Genomic DNA, 17,716 nt, shown 5'->3' with positions numbered 1-17,716 from the left:
AATGGCCAAGAAATTGTCAAAATTAATTAGACACTATCCACAGATCCCGGAATATCAGAGAACATCAAGTAGGATAAATACCAAAACATCTACACCTAGGCATTATATACTTAAAACTCCATAAAACAAAACGCAAAGAGAAAATCTTGAGAAAAGGTAGGTGGTGGAAGCCAAGAGGAGGGAGGGAATACCCTATCTATAGACCAACAAGGATAAGAATTATAGAGAATTTCTCATCAGAAACCAAGCAAGTAAGAAAAGAATGGAGTGAAATTTTTAAGGTGTTGAAGAAAAGGACCAATCTAAAATTCTAGATGTAAAAAATCCTTTTCTAAGTAAGGAAGAATAAAGACTTTCTCAGATAAACAAAAACTGAGGGAATTCACAGCCAGAAGACCTTCTCTGGAAGAAACGTTAAAAGAGGTTCTTTAAGAAGAAGGAAATGATACAGGTCAGAAACTCAGTTCTACATAAAGAAAGGAAGCATATCAGAGACGGAACAAGAAAAGGTCAAAGAAAATCATTAATTTTTCTTATTCTTAATTAATTTAAAATATAAATATTTAATAACAGTAACAAGGTATTGAGTGATTATAGCATATGGAAAAGAGAAATGAATGACAGTGATGCCATCAGGGACAGGAGGGATGAACTGAGAATATTCTTTTATGAAATATTTTATGAGCTACACAGGAAGCAGTGTAGTATCATATGAAGGTGGACTTAGATTAGTGTAAGATGTATATTGCAAACTCTAGGGCAATTGCTTAAAAAACCAAAGTTTTAGTATAACTGACAGACTAAGAGATAAAATGCTCAAATAAAACCAGAAAAGAAAGAAAGAGAAAACGAGGGGCGGGGAGGGAAGCAAGCACAAGGATCAGAAAACAAACATGAAAGATGAATCCAACTATATCAATAATCACTTTAAATGTGAATGGTCCAAATACATCAATTAAAAAACATTGTCAGAATGGATGAAAAACCAAGACTCAACTGTATGTTGCCTACAGGAAACACGCTTTAAATATAAAGACACAGGTTAAAAGTTAAGGGATAAAGAAATACCATGCTAAAAGAAGTGAAAAGAAAGCTGGAGTAGCTATATTAATTTCAGAAAAAGCAGACTTCAGAATAAGGGAAATCATGAGGCATAAAGATTGGCATAATGGTAAAGGGGTTAATTCTCCAAGAAAACGTAACAATCTTTTGTGTATATACACTTAATAACAGAGTATCAAAATATGGAGCCCAAAACTGATAGAACTGTAAGGAATTCAAAATCCACAGATCCACTAATATAGTTGGAGATTTCCACCCCTTTTTCATTAATTGATATATCAAGCAAGCAGAAAATCAGTAAGTTGACCTGAACAGCAGTAACAATCAGCTTCATCTAACTGACATTTATAAAACAGTCCATCCAACAACATTAAAATGTATCCTCTTCTCAAGCTCATATGAAACATTCACCATAGACTACATTCTGGACCATAAAACACACCTTGACAAATTTATAAGAATAGAAATCATACCAACCATGTTCTTAGATTACAATGGAATTATCAGAGATCAATAATAGAAAGAGCTGGAAAAACTCAAAATATTTTGAAATTAAACAACATACTTCTAAATAACATCTGGGTCGAAAAAGAAGCCTCAAGAGAAGTTTAAAATATCTTAAATAAAATACAACGTATCAAAACTTGAAGATACAGCAAAAACAGTACTTTGAGGAAAATGCAGAGCACTGAATGTATACATCAGAAGAGAAGAAACATCAAAAATCTAAGCTTCCACTTTAGAAAACTGAAGAAGAAGAGCAATTTAAACTTAGTGCAAGCAGAAAAAATAGTAATAATAAAAATTAGAGCCCAGATCAATGAAACTGGGAAGAGGAAACAGAGAAAATTAATAAAAACCAAAAGTTGGTAGCCTCTAGCCAGATTAACCAAAAAGAGAGACAGAGTCAGAGAGACAGAAAGATAAAGAAAGAGAAGGCACAAATTAACAAGGGGTCATGACTACTGATTCCCACAGACATTAAAAAAATAATGAAGGAATAATATGAACAACTCCATAGCCCAAAATGTGAAAACACAGGTGAAATGAACCACTTCTTTGAAACACACAAACTACCAAAACTCACACAAGCTGCCACAGACTCCCAGGGGCCTCTAGCCACCAGCTTCAGCACACCAAAGCCAGACCTCTAAGTACTCATCTCTTTGGGAGCCTATAATATAAGTACCCTCAAAGCCCTGAGTCTCTCACCCCATCAATCAACCCAGTTCTCTTCTGATTCCTTTCAAAAAACTATCAGAAAGCACAACTCCCTCAGAAATGCAACACATCTTGGCAACAACTCAAGTCTAAGAAGAATCTACAGGGAACTGCTGGAAATAACTGTTTCTTGGCAATCTTGTGGCCATCTAAACCCACCACCATATCTCATGTCCCTGATACCCTCTTTTATCACCTATCCACCATTTATCCTTCTGCTACGTCTTCATCCCCATACTGTCCTGTGCTTCCTCTTCCTAATTTACCCTCTACCTGCTCCTCTTTCTAAATCATTCTGCCATGACTTTTTGGAAATGAGACTTCAAGTTTAATAAATCCTTCTATATCTTTGAATTCTTCACAAAAATTTCCTCCATCTTCTATGCCTTAACTTCACTTTCCCCACACCCCCGCAACTGCCAAAAGATATTATCACCCCTTCTCTTTATAAACCTTAAGACTTTTAGTAAATATTACATATTATATAGTACTTTGTTTTCATCTATTTCACTTATCACCATATCTAGTAAGCATGATGAGTCAGTAAACCAAATGGATACCATTTTCAAAGGAATAACTGACAGCAGTCTTGAAGTAACAAACACTGTGGCAACACTTAACAGTATTATAAGGTATTTCAAAATTTAGTTCTAAAATTTAACAGATACAGTACATAAATTTAGTGAAGGTTACCCATTTCAAAAATACAGGTATTTTTTTCTCCCTGATTTGTACAACAAATAATCTACTTTAGTTTTTAATTACATATAGAAATGAATTAAATCATATAGATTATACAATAGTTGTAACAAAATATACTGTACTTTGCTGTATAAGTACAACCTGTAAGAAGGAACACTAATGCAAGAGAGGTCTGTAAATATAATAAGTTATAAGTTGACAAATATCCAACGAAAAATTTCATGGTAAAAGACAGCAGAGAGTCTCAGGGAGTCCAACTTTGAGATATGCTCTCTCCCCAGTTGTCATACTGGCACCATATGCTTTTGTTGGTGGTTAACAGGGTGGCTCATCTGTGTGGGGCACTGGTACACAATAGTAGTTATGTTCTACCTCACAAATGAGTACACTTCATTGAGTTTATACTCAGTAGGGCAGTGTTTGCAAACCACTTAGATTCCAGGAAGGAAAGAGCTACAAAAATGAAACATCCAGTCCTTCTCTGAGGCTTGTTATTAGCCTCTGTTAGCCACAGGTTACAGGGCACTAAACACTATGTACTGTGTGTTTGCTTGTAACCACTATGAAAAATAGCCCATAACATCTTTCTGAAGACTCCTAGAAAATTTTAAGTTAATTTAAAATCTGGGAATTTAACTGGGACATACTTCAATTCTTAGAACTAGTTTCTGACAAAATATCTCACTAATTCTTTCTTCGGTGTCTATTCAATTTTGTTTCAATCAACACTATTCAATACACTATCACTAAAACTTAATGCTACTTGTGGGGAAAAAGTGAAGAGGGTAAAATAATCAGTTTTATTTTAAGCTAAGTTAATTCCAGGCTACAAATAAGCTTCTTCCTGGATAAGAAATGCTTTAGAAAAATGGATTCACATAGCTTAACAGCCCAGATATGTGAAAGATAATTCTTTCCATACACATTACATAAGTTAGAGAACCTAAAAAAAAATCCTAAATAAGACATTATACTGATATCCTCAAAACTGCTTGTCAGGGCTTCCCTGGTGGCGCAGTGGTTGGGAGTCCGCCTGCCGATGCAGGGGACACGGGTTCGTGCCCTGGTCCGGGAGGATCCCACGTGCCGCGGAGCAACTAGGCCCGTGAGCTATGGCTGCTGGGCCTGCGCGTCCGGAGCCTGTGCTCCGCAGCGGGAGAGGCCGCGGCAGTGAGAGGCCCGCATACCGCAAAAAAAAAAAAAAAAAAAAAAAAAAAAAAAAAAAAAAAAAAAAAAAAAACTGCTTGTCAAAACATTTCTGAAAGATTTCTATCATGTAGCATGTGCACAAAAATCCAAAGTATTCATGACATGGGCAATGTACAGCTTCTACAACTCTAGAAACAGTATAGATCTACTTTGAAGAATAGTTATGTAATGATATAAAATTATTAAATGTTATTAAAATGTTTATGAAAGCATTGTTTTTTTAAAAGTAACGTTCAAAAAAAAAAACTTCAAATCAGGAAAAAAAAAAAAAGTAACGTTTCTCCCAATTTATGGTAGTGAACTGTAGTCTGAGCTTCTCTGGCCTGGGTAAAATATTTACATGTATTTTATGAAAGAAACTACTAGCAAATGTACTTAATTGTATTTTACATAGCATTTAATTTAGAATCTCTGGAAAGCAGAGAAAATTTATGACAACTCATTTTATCATCTCAAAATTCCTACTTTCCTGGGACGATTTCATAAAAATGTTCATGAAATTCCTAGAAATACTTTATTACATTGTTTTTTCATAAAACAGAGTATATGATTTACAGAGATTATAAAGTATAAAGAATGTAAGACACTGTCGAAAGAGAAAAAAATCAACATGTACCTTCGAAATAGAAATCTCATGTGACATTCTCTTTCTCTCAAGATGTGAGGTACATTAGAAAAGAACAGAGACATTTCACTAAACTCAAGTATCCTCAGAAATGATGGAAATTTTTTAAATTTCTACAAATTTGCCCATTAATGTCTGCTGACTTTAAGCAGCTATGTAATAGCATAAAACATACACTGTAAAGAACTGATTTGAGGGGATGGTCACACAACATTGTGAATGTACTATATACCACTGGTTATATACTTTAAAAATTGTTAATTTTATATTATGTGAATGTCATATCAACATTAATTTTTATATAATATTTTATAATATTAATAAATTTAAATTTTCTATAAATCAAACAATAAAATTTTTTAGTGATTTGAAGTAAGGTAAAATTAAGAGTTTAACCCATAAACATTACATTCTCCTAATTTTTAAGTGAAAAAAATGTATTAATTGAATGTTTTATTATTATTTACTCTGAAATGCATAAAAACTTCCCATTCTCCACTAACTTTAGATATATCTATAAACCAAAAAAGCTATTCTATTTTGACATTCAGAGTCAAATATCATTAGAAGCTTGACTAATCTAGTTTTCATTTTTTTTAAATCCAATATGTGTCCATGAAGATAGATTTTAATGGAGCAAAGAGGAAAGAGATTGTTATTTTCAAATCCCATTTTACCAACTAGGTGAATGAAACAAGGACTGTGGCTTCCCACAAATCTCTGTCCAGCAATTTTTCTTTAGCTTAATATCTACTTTAAACATAATCAGTTTAAAACAGAAACAAACAACAATGAAAAAGCCAGACACAAAAATCTGAGACGCATTTTTTAAGAGAAAAATGAACAGTCATAAAATATTAAGTCATATGGTCACAAGTGAAAATGTTAAGTGAACAGAAATATTTTCCAGGAGACAAAGAACAATGTAGAAGAGGCAAAGAAGGTTCTCAGAGCCAAATCTATACATCGATAATGCAAAAAACAATACCCTAGGGCCTTTATACATGATTAAGAACCATATGAGCCTCATCCTTCTCTGAATATTTTATAATTCAGAATCTATTTTCCATCCAAAATTAAGGCAATGGTATTTGTTAAGTATCAAACTTCATACAGTAGAGTGCTTAACATTCTGTCTTCATCTTCTAGATTCATTTCTTATGAGCAACCCAGCTCCACATAACCAAGTTAAAATATCAACTTAAAATATCGAACTCCAATAAAAAACTAAATGAGGATTATGAATATTATCCCCCCAATACCTCATGATCATATGAAAGATATACACTAACTCAAAGTAGAAGAAAAAGCAAAAATAAACAGCATGTCAATAATTAAAGTATATTAATTTCTACTATGCATATTTTCTATTTGTATAATTTAATTTTAAAACTTATAAATTATGTCCATATAAGGTAATGTACTAAAGAATTTTTGTTATATAATCATTCAAGTGGTTTTTCTTACTCTACATAGATTTTCTTCTGAAAAGACACCACACATGACTATCATGTTAAAATGCTGTTATGTGCTTCATATATATAATTAGTCATATTTAGTTTTCTGATACAATATATTGATGTATCTGTTAAATCTGAAGAACTATAAATATTTAATAGAATAATTCACAGCACAAAAATATATAAGCATATATGTATGCTTTTTGTCCTTACAAATTAAAATGAAATTAAATTTTCCTCTCTAGTATTTATCATTCAATTTATGTATTCTGTAAGTAGTCCACAGAACCAAATCAGTTACTAAATATCAAAATATCATTTATCACTGCATGTATTCAACTGCTGACAATAGTATTAGTAATATAAGTAGCATATGAAAGCTATTAGTCATCCAGTTCCCTGATCCAAAGCATTCCAAGCATGATTTTGGGGGAGGATGAAATCAAACGATTAGCACAAATGTAAAATCAGTCTCCCTACATATCAGATAAAAATCAAGGTAGAAAGAGCATGTGTGTGTACCTGCTTTTGTGTTTGTAAGGAGAGTATCTTCAGTACTGGAATAATCATACAATTCGTTTCATACCTGTGCTCCATAGATATATTTATCCAACATCTTGCCTCCTATTGTCTGCCCTCCTATGTCCCAAACTTGAAGAGTAACATTCAAGTTTCCTAGAATATAAAAAAATGAATATAAAAATAAGAATACAAAAAAAGAAAAGGAACAATATAACAATTGAATACAGTTTCACAGAACATTAAGTCACAGTGATAAACTCTGAACCTAATTTGTCTTTTATTCTGCATGTTCACATGGTCACATATTTGGAATTGTGAAATAATGTTGTCAAGAGATAATAGTGGGAAATTTAGATTTACACTTTATCCCATTTTCATGAAACCACATTTGTAATCACCTTCAAAACAAAAAAAAATAAAGAAAGCTTTAATTCACAAACTTCTTAAACCTTAAAGAATTTTTTTCTTAAACAGAGCATAAAACAATAAAGCACTTATATGTGGAATAAGATATATAATTTAAAAATTAAAAGTGAACTTTATATACTAATGTACCTTATTGCACATAATGAATTTTCCTGTAAGTTCTAAACTCCATAGGTTCTAAAACTCAGATTCCTAATAGACTACAAAAATGGTCCCACAGTTTCAACTTCAATGAATTTTTAAATATGTCAGCTACTATATACAATAGTGAATATAATTTTAAAATTATATTTTGAAATTTAACCTATAAAATATAAACATTTTGACAGCCCTCTTCAGAACTGATGTAGGTTACATACCCAGTATATCACTAAATATTATGATGCATTTATATCTGTTCAAAGTGTTCCACTGAAACAAATTATAATATGTGCTTCAAAGCCCTCATAAAATAGTCTAACAAATCTCTTCCCCATACAAACATATAAAAGCATTCTAAAATACTAAAAGGCAATCTTTAAAATTATTTTGTCCACTTTGCAAAATATTTACTTGCTAAAAAATTGTTATTCTCTATTATCAATGCAATTACAAAATTTAGAGATCAAGTTCTATATGCTTTACAGTTTAACATTTCAAACTATTTCTCCTAATAAAATTATGCAGCTTTCTCCAAAGGCAGACAAAATCTCAACTAGTACCTTCAAAATGAGCTCCCACACCAAAAATGTATCTTTCTGAATGATTTGCAAATCAGGAAAACTCAAAAACTTAGACACTAAGAAACTAGTCTCACTTCAAATACAAACCAGAAAAGGATTATATAGATATGAATTTTTATGCCAATGCAAAACACTAAAACTGGAGAATGTTAGTCACACCATTCAACGTTGCAACTGAAAAGAAAGTACGACACTGGATTAACCAGCCAAGTTTTACCCTTAACTCTACGTCTTGTTGGGTCTGTATTACAATCTTTCCATTATTTGGATGTAGGTCTGTTCCATCTGCCAACCTGCAGAGGATTTACATGAGCAACTTCCATTAGCATTAATGAGAGCTACTAAAGTTCATCACCCGTCACCATTCCCAAATATACACACTTTCAACGCTCACAGAGTAATGACCGAAATGTTCTTAAAGGTCTATGAATAAAAAAACCAAAATGTCACAGACTAAGACTTACCCAACAACTTGTGTAAACCCAAAATCTTAAAAATCTAAATTTTTCGATACTCAAAATTCATTCTCCTACAATGCTGTCTCAAATTAAGCAGGTGAGAAAGGGCTAGTCGACACTATAAGTATATCAAATAGTTTCAGAAGCCCCTAGATAAACAGGCAGTACTCTGTTCGTTTTACTCTCAAAATTCTTTAGTTATTTGTTTACTTCAAAAAACAGTACTCAACAATATTAACTTTTTTAAGTAAGATTTTAGGCAACACTTAATAAAGGGCATTTAATCCCATTTTCTTCAAGGTCAATAAATCCTATCACTTAACTTCATATCAAGAAATATGAAGCTTTTTTCCTTTAAGTTCTGATATTTAGTTATGACATTTAGATCCTATCCTATCTGTAACTTTAGAAACATGATCTTTATTACATGTTTTCAAATTCTGACTACATCGTTTCAAGACTGACTCTAAGTCGTTTATAACTATCTCCCACCTGAGAGGTTTATATTTGTGTGTTGAGGATATTTTTTAAATCCATACTTTTCCAAATAAACACTGTTTGTTGTTCTTGGCTTGTTTTTCTTTAATACACATATTATAGTGCCTCAAATAAAAATAGCTATGCAATACTAATAACCCACTAATACACAATGCTAGCCAAGAAATAAACAAACTTTTGCTATCGTTATAGCTTCAACAAATGATATTAACTTCATAGTTATTTCATGTATCTAGAAAGGTATTTTTAACTTCCATATTTGAATTTTAGGCTTATTAACACATAAAAATAAAAATAAATGGGAGTTCCCTATTTGGGAAACAAAATAATATAGAATTCAAATTAATATTCCTTTTAGTTTTTGTAAGCAAAAACATATGAAGGATTCCAGTATATTTTCAAAATGGCATGCCTATAAAGCTATATAAGAATTTTCAAATAATCAACATTGAAAAATTTTTTTAAACCAAGAATCCATCTAATATAAATTTCTAACTAATAAAGAATGTTAAGGAGGAAACTGTCAGCAATCTAATCCCAAATGCAAAATACTAGAAAATTCCTGCTCTTCTGTAAGCAATGACATTTAACTAGGGAAAAAAATAAATAAATGAGGTGACAAAATACAGGTAAGCTGCTTTTGGTATGAATCAAAGCCACCAAGAGGATTCAACAGTGACCTTGTAAAAGTACACTTGGTGCCTTGGTTAACCTTACTTAAAGTGCTGCATAGTCAAGATGGAACTAAAAACACAAGTCTGCCCACTTCTTGTACTAAAGACTTAGAAATCCTTTTCACAGTAGAACGCTGTTTACTGACTGTACCCACAAGCTTCCTGAAAGTATTTTGACTAAGGCTCTTAAGAAGCTCTATCAGCAGAATCTCTGACTAACAGATACACTATTTTAAGCAGTAAAATCTGCACAGTGGTTGCATCCAGACTATACAGCATACCAGATCATGAAATATACTAACATGGATGAGTATTTGCAGAGTAGTGACCTTGAAAACTTGCATGAAGAGAATGTCAATAGATGAACAGGAGGTATTACATCTCTAACCATCTGAATGGACAGAAGACTTACTAGAATACTAACAAATATTAGATTTGCCTCCTATGCTACTGTACCATAAATTCAATTAATGCTGCCTGTAATGTTTTAGCAAATGATACAAATATTAATCCTTGGACACAATGAATTAAAATTAAAGTATATAAAGGGTATACTATAAACCTTTTAATTTATTAACCTCATTCCTTAATGTACCTATTAATATAAAATCAAGTTACTTTAAAACAATTTTTTCTTACTGAAATTTCTACCACAATTTTGAGTCAATTAAATAGAATAAAACCAACTGCCATTTTATATACAAAGATTTTTTTTCTGGAACTCTGCCCATCAAAATAAAACCTTAATCAGGAAAATTAAAATATATATTCATTAAGAGTATATATTTCCTAATGTCATTTTTAACCTAAATACTTTCTAACTCTAAAATATTATATTATAAATTTGGATTTCAAAAATACCAAATATTTTTTACAAAGTCATCAAAATTTTAAAATCGGTAGTACTGTGCAAAAAATCGGAAATCATCATATATATTACATATATAAAATGTCCAAAACCAGTCTTAAAATGTTTTTAATGTTTGAGTAGGTGCTTGCTCCTTTATTTAAGTCTTTGAACTGAAAAATCAGAAAAATTAAACAATATTAATAATATAGAAAGTTAGTGCTTTTGCTAATTAGCATCGAAAACAAAAGTCAGTAATTAAATACACTTTGAGGCTCTCTATGTACAACTGGCATCTCTGAAAAAACTGTTGCAAAATAAGTTTTCAGTATGTATACTATGTGATTTGTACATGTATTCTACTAGTGACTGTTGTAAATATTCTGAAAGCAGTATTAACCTATCCATAAAAGTGAGAATAATAAAAATGAGATTTTCAGTTTTGAATACATTAAAAGAAAATACAATCGAAACAAAATACACATTTCTCATTAAACCTCTTTCTGAATAATAACTTAGTAATGGCAAATTGGAATTCTTTTCTCAAGCTATATCTTATGATTTATTTTTCATTGGTAGCCAAATACCAAACATCACAAAATATAAGGGAGTATACTACTAGTGAGATATGCAGAATACCTTCAATTACCAAGAGTTTTCATTAGCTGTTCTAAAACATTCATAGTGAGTTGTCTGATCGATGGAGTATTTGAGAGGTTAACATATTTCAAAAATATTATAATTTATTAAACCGCTTCCCACTATATCACTCACGTTCCAGTATGTGAATCTGACACTACACTTGCAACTGTTTTTATTCAAATATGTTTCCTCAGAGAGGAGAAAGATGGGCTAGTTTATGAAGTCAATCAAGATAAACTGCTTTTAATAAAATACTTTAAACATATAATTTAAGCACAAGTGAATAGACAGACCATTTTAAAGCCCCAATTGTTCAGAAACTAACTTAAAACAGAAACCACTCTTTTTTTGTTATTATTTCCCTGTATTTCCCACAAAATGTGCTGCAACTGGCATCTAAATAGTTTCTTTGCATGGTGAACTGAAACATCTTGAATGCTCAAACTGTATTTTTATGAGTGCCTAGGGACCCTAAATTTTAGTGGTCTATTAAATGCCAGCAATTTCATGCTGCCTTGCATAAAACAGCATTCACATATTAGAGCACAGAAGTTCCATAGCTACATTATACTTCTGTTCCAACTTTCTCTCAAACAAAAAACTGAAGCAGAGGTTAATCAAAATAATATTTTAAAAAATAATCCTTTCCAGTCTTCTCACATTTAGTTCATACAATACCTGTTGATAATTACATGGCATTTGATTTTGTTTTTAACTTTAGAATTTTATAAGCAACTATTGTTTATCCTCAAAAAATGTGCAGTGGTCAAAAACAGTGGGAGAGTGGGGAAGATATAAACTTTTTCCTTACACACATGGACAGTATGTCTTCATGGTAGATGCTGATGAAAGTTAACCTCCCTAAGATAGATTTACTGATTACATATATTTTCACACACAAACAGCCCCAAAATTTATTTTACACATTTCTGCTTATGTCTCTTATTGTCAGATATGGACAGTTTTCTATGTTAAGACATTTTAATCTCTTACCTGGCAACATTATTCTTCTCAAAAAGAAATCCAGTCCTATAGTCTGTTTGTACTGTTTCCCAAAAGTGTCTTGAGCAAAACACGTAGCTAAGGAGGTCTAAAAAATTGATGCACAGAATATCAAAATTAATGTCTTTGCTTTAGAAATGTAAACATAAAATCACTACTAAATCTTATTAAGTAATCTTAATATTTATACTCCCATTAATCCATCAAGCAACTTTAAGCAGTTCTAATCAGTTACAAGGGGAAGAGGGACTTAACATTCCACTAGGTAAATTTCACTTGCCTACCAGCTATCAGTGGCAACAACAGACTAGTTGGCTAAATCTCTTTAAATCCCCTGATTGTCAAGTTCCCTACACCTTGCTGGAAATTAGAATTTGAGAATTATCAACAGAGAAAACCAAAACAACATGATTAAAGATCTGAATCTTATATGTCCCTATATATCAGTTCAATACAACTTTCAGAGATGTTTCATTTCTGAGGTTAAACATCTGAGTAGTTTGTGCCCTCAGCCAATAAGAAGTAGAACTAATTGAGGAGAGGAAAGCCTGTTTATAGAATTTCCTTTCTTTTTTCCCCCCAAGAAACATGTCTAATTTTTCTCTATATTAAAAATGTTGTACTTCCCTGGTGGCGCAGTGGTTGGGAATCCGCCTGCCAGTGCAGGGGACGCGGGTTCAAGCCCTGGTCCGGGAAGATCCCACATGCCATGGAGCAACTAAGCCTGTGCACCACAACTACTGAGCCTGCTCTCTAGAGCCCGCCTGCCACAACTACTGAGCCCACGCACCTAGAGTCCGTGCTCTGCAACAAGAGAAGCCACCGCACCACAACAAAGGCCCAACACAGCCAAAAATAAAATATAAATAAATAATTTTTTTTAATGTTAAATGAAAATGATTCTATAGAATGACTGATAATATTTATCTTTTAAATTAAGAAGTTGATATTTTTAAGATTAATATTAAGCAGACAAAAATAAATATATTCTATCCAAGAACCATAAGCTTAAAAGTCACAAGAATATTATAACTAGAACAAATATATATCTACATTTTTTAAATAACAACTCTAAGTTACATTCAAAACTCTAGAGTTTCTTTAGGGTACCATTTCTTACCAAAGCAAAAGAATAATCTAGTAACAACTGAAATAACTCAATAACTCAAAAGCTTCTTAAACATTTTAAATGCATGATTTATTTATTTGTAGACTTCCCCAAAAAGAAGAGAAAGGGAGTTTCATGAAGCTTTTATGCTCTTCAAGACAGATTCCTAAAGTTAAGGGAAAATAGCTCTTTCTTATTTTAAAAGTTAAAATTAGATGTCAACTCCTAAATAATGAAAACTAAGATAAAATTTCCCAGATAGCTTACTATAATTAATTACAACATAAGTACAGTAGTGCAAAAGAAAACTTGGCCAAACTTCAATTCCTTTAAACAAAAAGACCTAAAATTCCTTTGACATAAGAACCATATTTTTCATATAAATGGCAATTTGCACACACTAACTCCAATTGTTTTAATATTTAAATACTCAGCATTTGTAAGAAATCACTAAAATATCTGGTCAAATATTTATTGAGCACCATAAGAAAGATGTTCTGCTAGACTCTGAGAAATAAACTCACTACACCAAAATGAAAATTCATCTGGCTTCCTTGCTAATATAAAAACTAAGAGATTAGAAAAAAAAAAGTAAGCATTCCGTTTTAAATCCTTTTTTCATTTAGCCTTGTTTATGCCATTGAGCTTATCTAACTTAGAGCACAAAATCATCTGTGAAGAGGCTCAGGGTTCTAGAGAAAAATAATTAACACTACTTATACTATTACAGATATTTCAAAATGTTTAATATATGGATGGCTGAAACACTTTTATAAGTCTAAGAGAAACTCAAGGCACATGTAACTTCAGCTTAGTGTTTCTTTTCCTAAAAATCAGACTTCTAGATTTTGAAAGTCTCACACTTTTGAGGCAAACATAAAGCTAGAATTTTCAATTGGAATAGAGTACAGTCAGTCAAAAGTATAGGTCATTGCGAACAAAGAATATTAAAATGGGTTCTTATACCATCTCCAGACATCTCACTATAAAAATTAAACAGAGAATCAACTGAATCAGTGGGAAGGAGGCACATCCTCTTCAATTATCTAGGTATTACGCTATCTTTCTCATTCAATAATTTAGAAGTCATTGTATAAATACCCTTTTAAAACAATTATGAAGAGAACAACCATCTTTCATATCTGTAACTCTTTTTTCTGATTCTTTATAGTTTGGTGAACTTTTGCTAACAATTTTTAACCATACTGCATTTACTAATACTGAAAAGACACCATAAAAGAATATTTTGCCTCAAAAAAAAATCTTAAGAAGTATATAATAAAATCCAAAGTATGACTCAAAACAGGAAAGAAATAGAAACATGTGTTAATAGCAGGAGGATCTAAATTTCTCTTGAATAAACTGTTAGTGGTCATCTCAATATTCTATTGTTTTTGTAAGGATGTATAAAAATGCCTTGAGTTAGAACTAGCAAGAAAAATTGATACTAGAAAAAATGGCCAGGAATTAAATCAGGATACAAGTAAGAATGAAAGAGAGGCTGAATTCATAATAGAAAAGGACAGTAAAAGAAATAGAATGGGAATGTTGGTAGCTGCCAATAATATGGCAATAATCTGAAAACTGAATAGGGTATGGAAAAAAACAAACGCTGATATATGAATAATTTAAAAAAAGGTTAGATTTCTGATGCTGGTATCTAAAAATTTCTGGCAGAAAAAAATCTTTACAATTTTAAAATAGGTTAGTCAAGATGACAAAGACTAAATCAGAACGCCATAAACAGTATCACCGTTATCCTTTGAAGCAGAATGATAATCCTAATTCAATAATATAGAAGGAAAAAAATATGCTTTGTTGTACACTAGATAAAATTTTTGACAGAGATGAAAAATCATAATTATTCACACTAAATTAGTAACAAGAGGAAAATGTATGACAGGCTAGATGAAAAACCTAGATAGAAATTATGAACAAATTTCAACAGAGAAATGTATGATAATGGATGAATACTGGGGAAAAACATTAACAAGAATTTAAAGAATTATGATAGAATGTAGGATAATGGACAATTTTTGTGTCTTTTTATAAGTGTATTAGTGTTATAGACAGTCTTTATAGTTTTAAACAGGAAATCAATTCAGTTATGAGTTGACCATAAAAAGATTTAGGAAATGAAAAATTAGAAGACATTCAAAAGAAAATACGAATGATGAGAAAACTATAAAAATAGAACTTAAAATTTTTACTGAATAAGGGTGTCAGAAACAATGCTGATTCATTTAAAACAATTCATCCATTCAAAAAGTTGTTATAAGTGTACAAAAAGTCATATAATTAATACTTTATAAAGAAAAGTGATCCCAAGTTCTTTTCTTCCTCAAAATGTTTAAAAGTAATCAGCGCATATTAAGTTGTTTTTCCTCAATAATAAAAATCAATAACAAAATATCAGGGATTGCAAGAAAGAAATTAACAAGAATCCTCCAAATCCTGCATATGAATGACACCTTTCCCTAGGGCCCTAGGAACTCAAATCTCAGAACGAAAGACAGGAGCAGCTGTGCAGTGCCAACTGCCAGGGAAGATGTATCGAGCAGTCGTCACCATAGGAACCAGGGTCCAAACTACACCAGGAACACGAAAACGTGAAGCCGAAAACGGGAAACTGGTAACAATAATAACCAGCTTTTCTGAAGCCTCTAGTTGGGAAAGCGGATGGAAGAAGAAAGGAGACAAACTTTAACAATATTGCCAGAAGCAGTGTTGGCGCCATTGAAAGGAGCGACAGGTGTGAAGGTTGGCTGGGCAGAGGCTCTTCACCTTATTTGGGGCGTGGTTCAAGAACCCTTTAAGATCTTATGGACCATCTCCAAAGAGCAAGCACCGGGCAATGTTTATTCTATCTCAGGAGCTCCACAACCCTGGGTTAAAGACCTGTGCCTACGAAGTAAGGGGACTGGCTGCCAGATATTCTCACGCACTCACTCTCATTCATTCAACCAACTGTCACTGAAAGACAGACTTTAAGGCAGTGATCCCCTCTGTCAGGCTAGCAGCTCTGCCCTCAGCATCCAGCCCAGAAGAGAAGTTCAACAGATATTTGCTGAATGAATGTTTGTGTTGACAGGTGCTGTGCTGGGAACAGAAATGAACAGATATGATGCTCTAAAACAGCAACTAACGTTTACTGAGTGCACACCATGTTATGAAAGCTTTATGTAGATTTTCATATTTAATGTGGATTTTGCACACTTCACCCTTCGAGGAGACCCCTATCAATATACCCATCTTACAGATGAAGTACAAACAGGATAGCAAACTGCCCTCCAATGATCGACCAGTAAGTGATGGAGCCCCAATTCTCCCACCCAGGGCATCTGGGAGCTCCCAGTACAGTGGAGCCATCAGAAACGGTAAACGGGGGGGAAAGGGGCAAAGTGTGACCTGAACTAAAGTAAAAAGAGGTAAGATGCCTTAGCAGATCCCTGCCAGTCCTCAGAGGAGAGAAGCTGGAAAGCTTCCCAGGGAGGCGATACTGGCTCGTGTCTTGAAGAAGCAGGAGTTCGCGATCCAGGCAGGCGTTAGGCAATGACTTTTTTTTTTTTTTTTAATTTAAGAGGAGCTGGACAGCTCTCGACGGACTTCATCAAGCGCCTATTAGCCTCGAACCCCAGGCCACGACCTCGTGGGCCCAAGCCCAGATGCCCCAGGGCTCGGGGACATAAGGAGACGCCGGGGGGGCGGGGAGGAGGCTGCGGGGCGCCAGGGCCGCGCCGGGGTTCCTGCAGGCCTGGCACGGCGGGCCCGCTTGAGGACTGACCTTCCCGGAGGTGCCGTCCCCCAGCACGACGATTTTCAGTTGCCGGTCCTGGCTCTCCTCCTCAGAGTCCGACATGGTGTCCCAGGAACCAGGCCCACCTCCCCTCCCTCCCCACCGAGGTAGGAGGAGGAAGGGAAGGAGGGGGTCTCTGGGGGCGGGGGAGAGGAAGATGGGCGGCAGTGGGGGCAGCACCCTCCGTCCCGGTGTCTCAGCTGCCGCCGGAGGTATCCGGGCAAAAATCACTCGCCGGGAGCCATCTTGCCCACCTCCCCTCCCCCTGCGCGCGGCCCCGCCCCCTGAGCGCGACGTCGGGCGTGCTCCCCCGCATCTGTGCCAACCCGCGCCGACCGCTAACCTTCCTGGCGGGCCGACCCATCCACAGGCCTGGGAAGAGGAGGCGTTCGAACCGAGCAGGCGAGACACGGCGCCACACTCACAGGGACAGTTGGCAGGAGAAAAAAAAGATGTGTATAACTTAAGCTAGGTAGAAAAACGGGGGCAGAGTAGCGCGCAGACGTTCTATTAAATTCCCTTGTTTCCATCTCCCCTGTGAAGGTTCCTGAAGCGAATGGTTTAGCCCGACGAGGATGGAGGGTGGGGTGACGCCATGGACGCGCGCCGCGGTTGCCATGGAAGCCAGGACACAGAGGAGAGGCTGCGGGGCAGGGCCTGCCTCAGGGCGCCGGGGACGCCGGTTGACAGGCGGAGCGCGCAGGGGAGGGGTCTCTGGAGCAGTGTGGGCGCCGGGGTTCGC

At 34.3% G+C, this 17,716-nt stretch overlaps 1 protein-coding gene across 4 annotated transcripts in view; it reads right to left on the bottom strand.

Moving 5' to 3' along the window:
* RAB28 (RAB28, member RAS oncogene family) overlaps positions 1-17,286 on the bottom strand; it is a 101,715-nt gene extending 84,429 nt beyond the window's left edge. For all 4 annotated transcript variants that reach the window (XM_067036379.1, XM_059066443.2, XM_059066442.2 and 1 more), the window contains exons 1-3: positions 16,963-17,286; positions 12,062-12,158; positions 6,866-6,954 (exon numbers count right to left, since the gene is read on the bottom strand). In XM_067036379.1, the coding sequence (XP_066892480.1) occupies positions 6,866-6,954; positions 12,062-12,158; positions 16,963-17,037 (261 nt within the window). In that variant the 5' untranslated portion in view covers positions 17,038-17,286. The remainder of the gene's footprint in view (positions 1-6,865; positions 6,955-12,061; positions 12,159-16,962) is intronic.
* Between the last annotated feature and the right edge of the window lie 430 nt (positions 17,287-17,716).

The sequence above is a fragment of the Kogia breviceps genome, chromosome 6 (genome assembly GCF_026419965.1).
Source record: "Kogia breviceps isolate mKogBre1 chromosome 6, mKogBre1 haplotype 1, whole genome shotgun sequence".
In the NCBI taxonomy this organism is placed as follows: domain Eukaryota; kingdom Metazoa; phylum Chordata; class Mammalia; order Artiodactyla; family Physeteridae; genus Kogia; species Kogia breviceps.
Note: the sequence above shows the minus strand (reverse complement) of the source record. Positions and strands in the feature narration are given on the sequence as shown.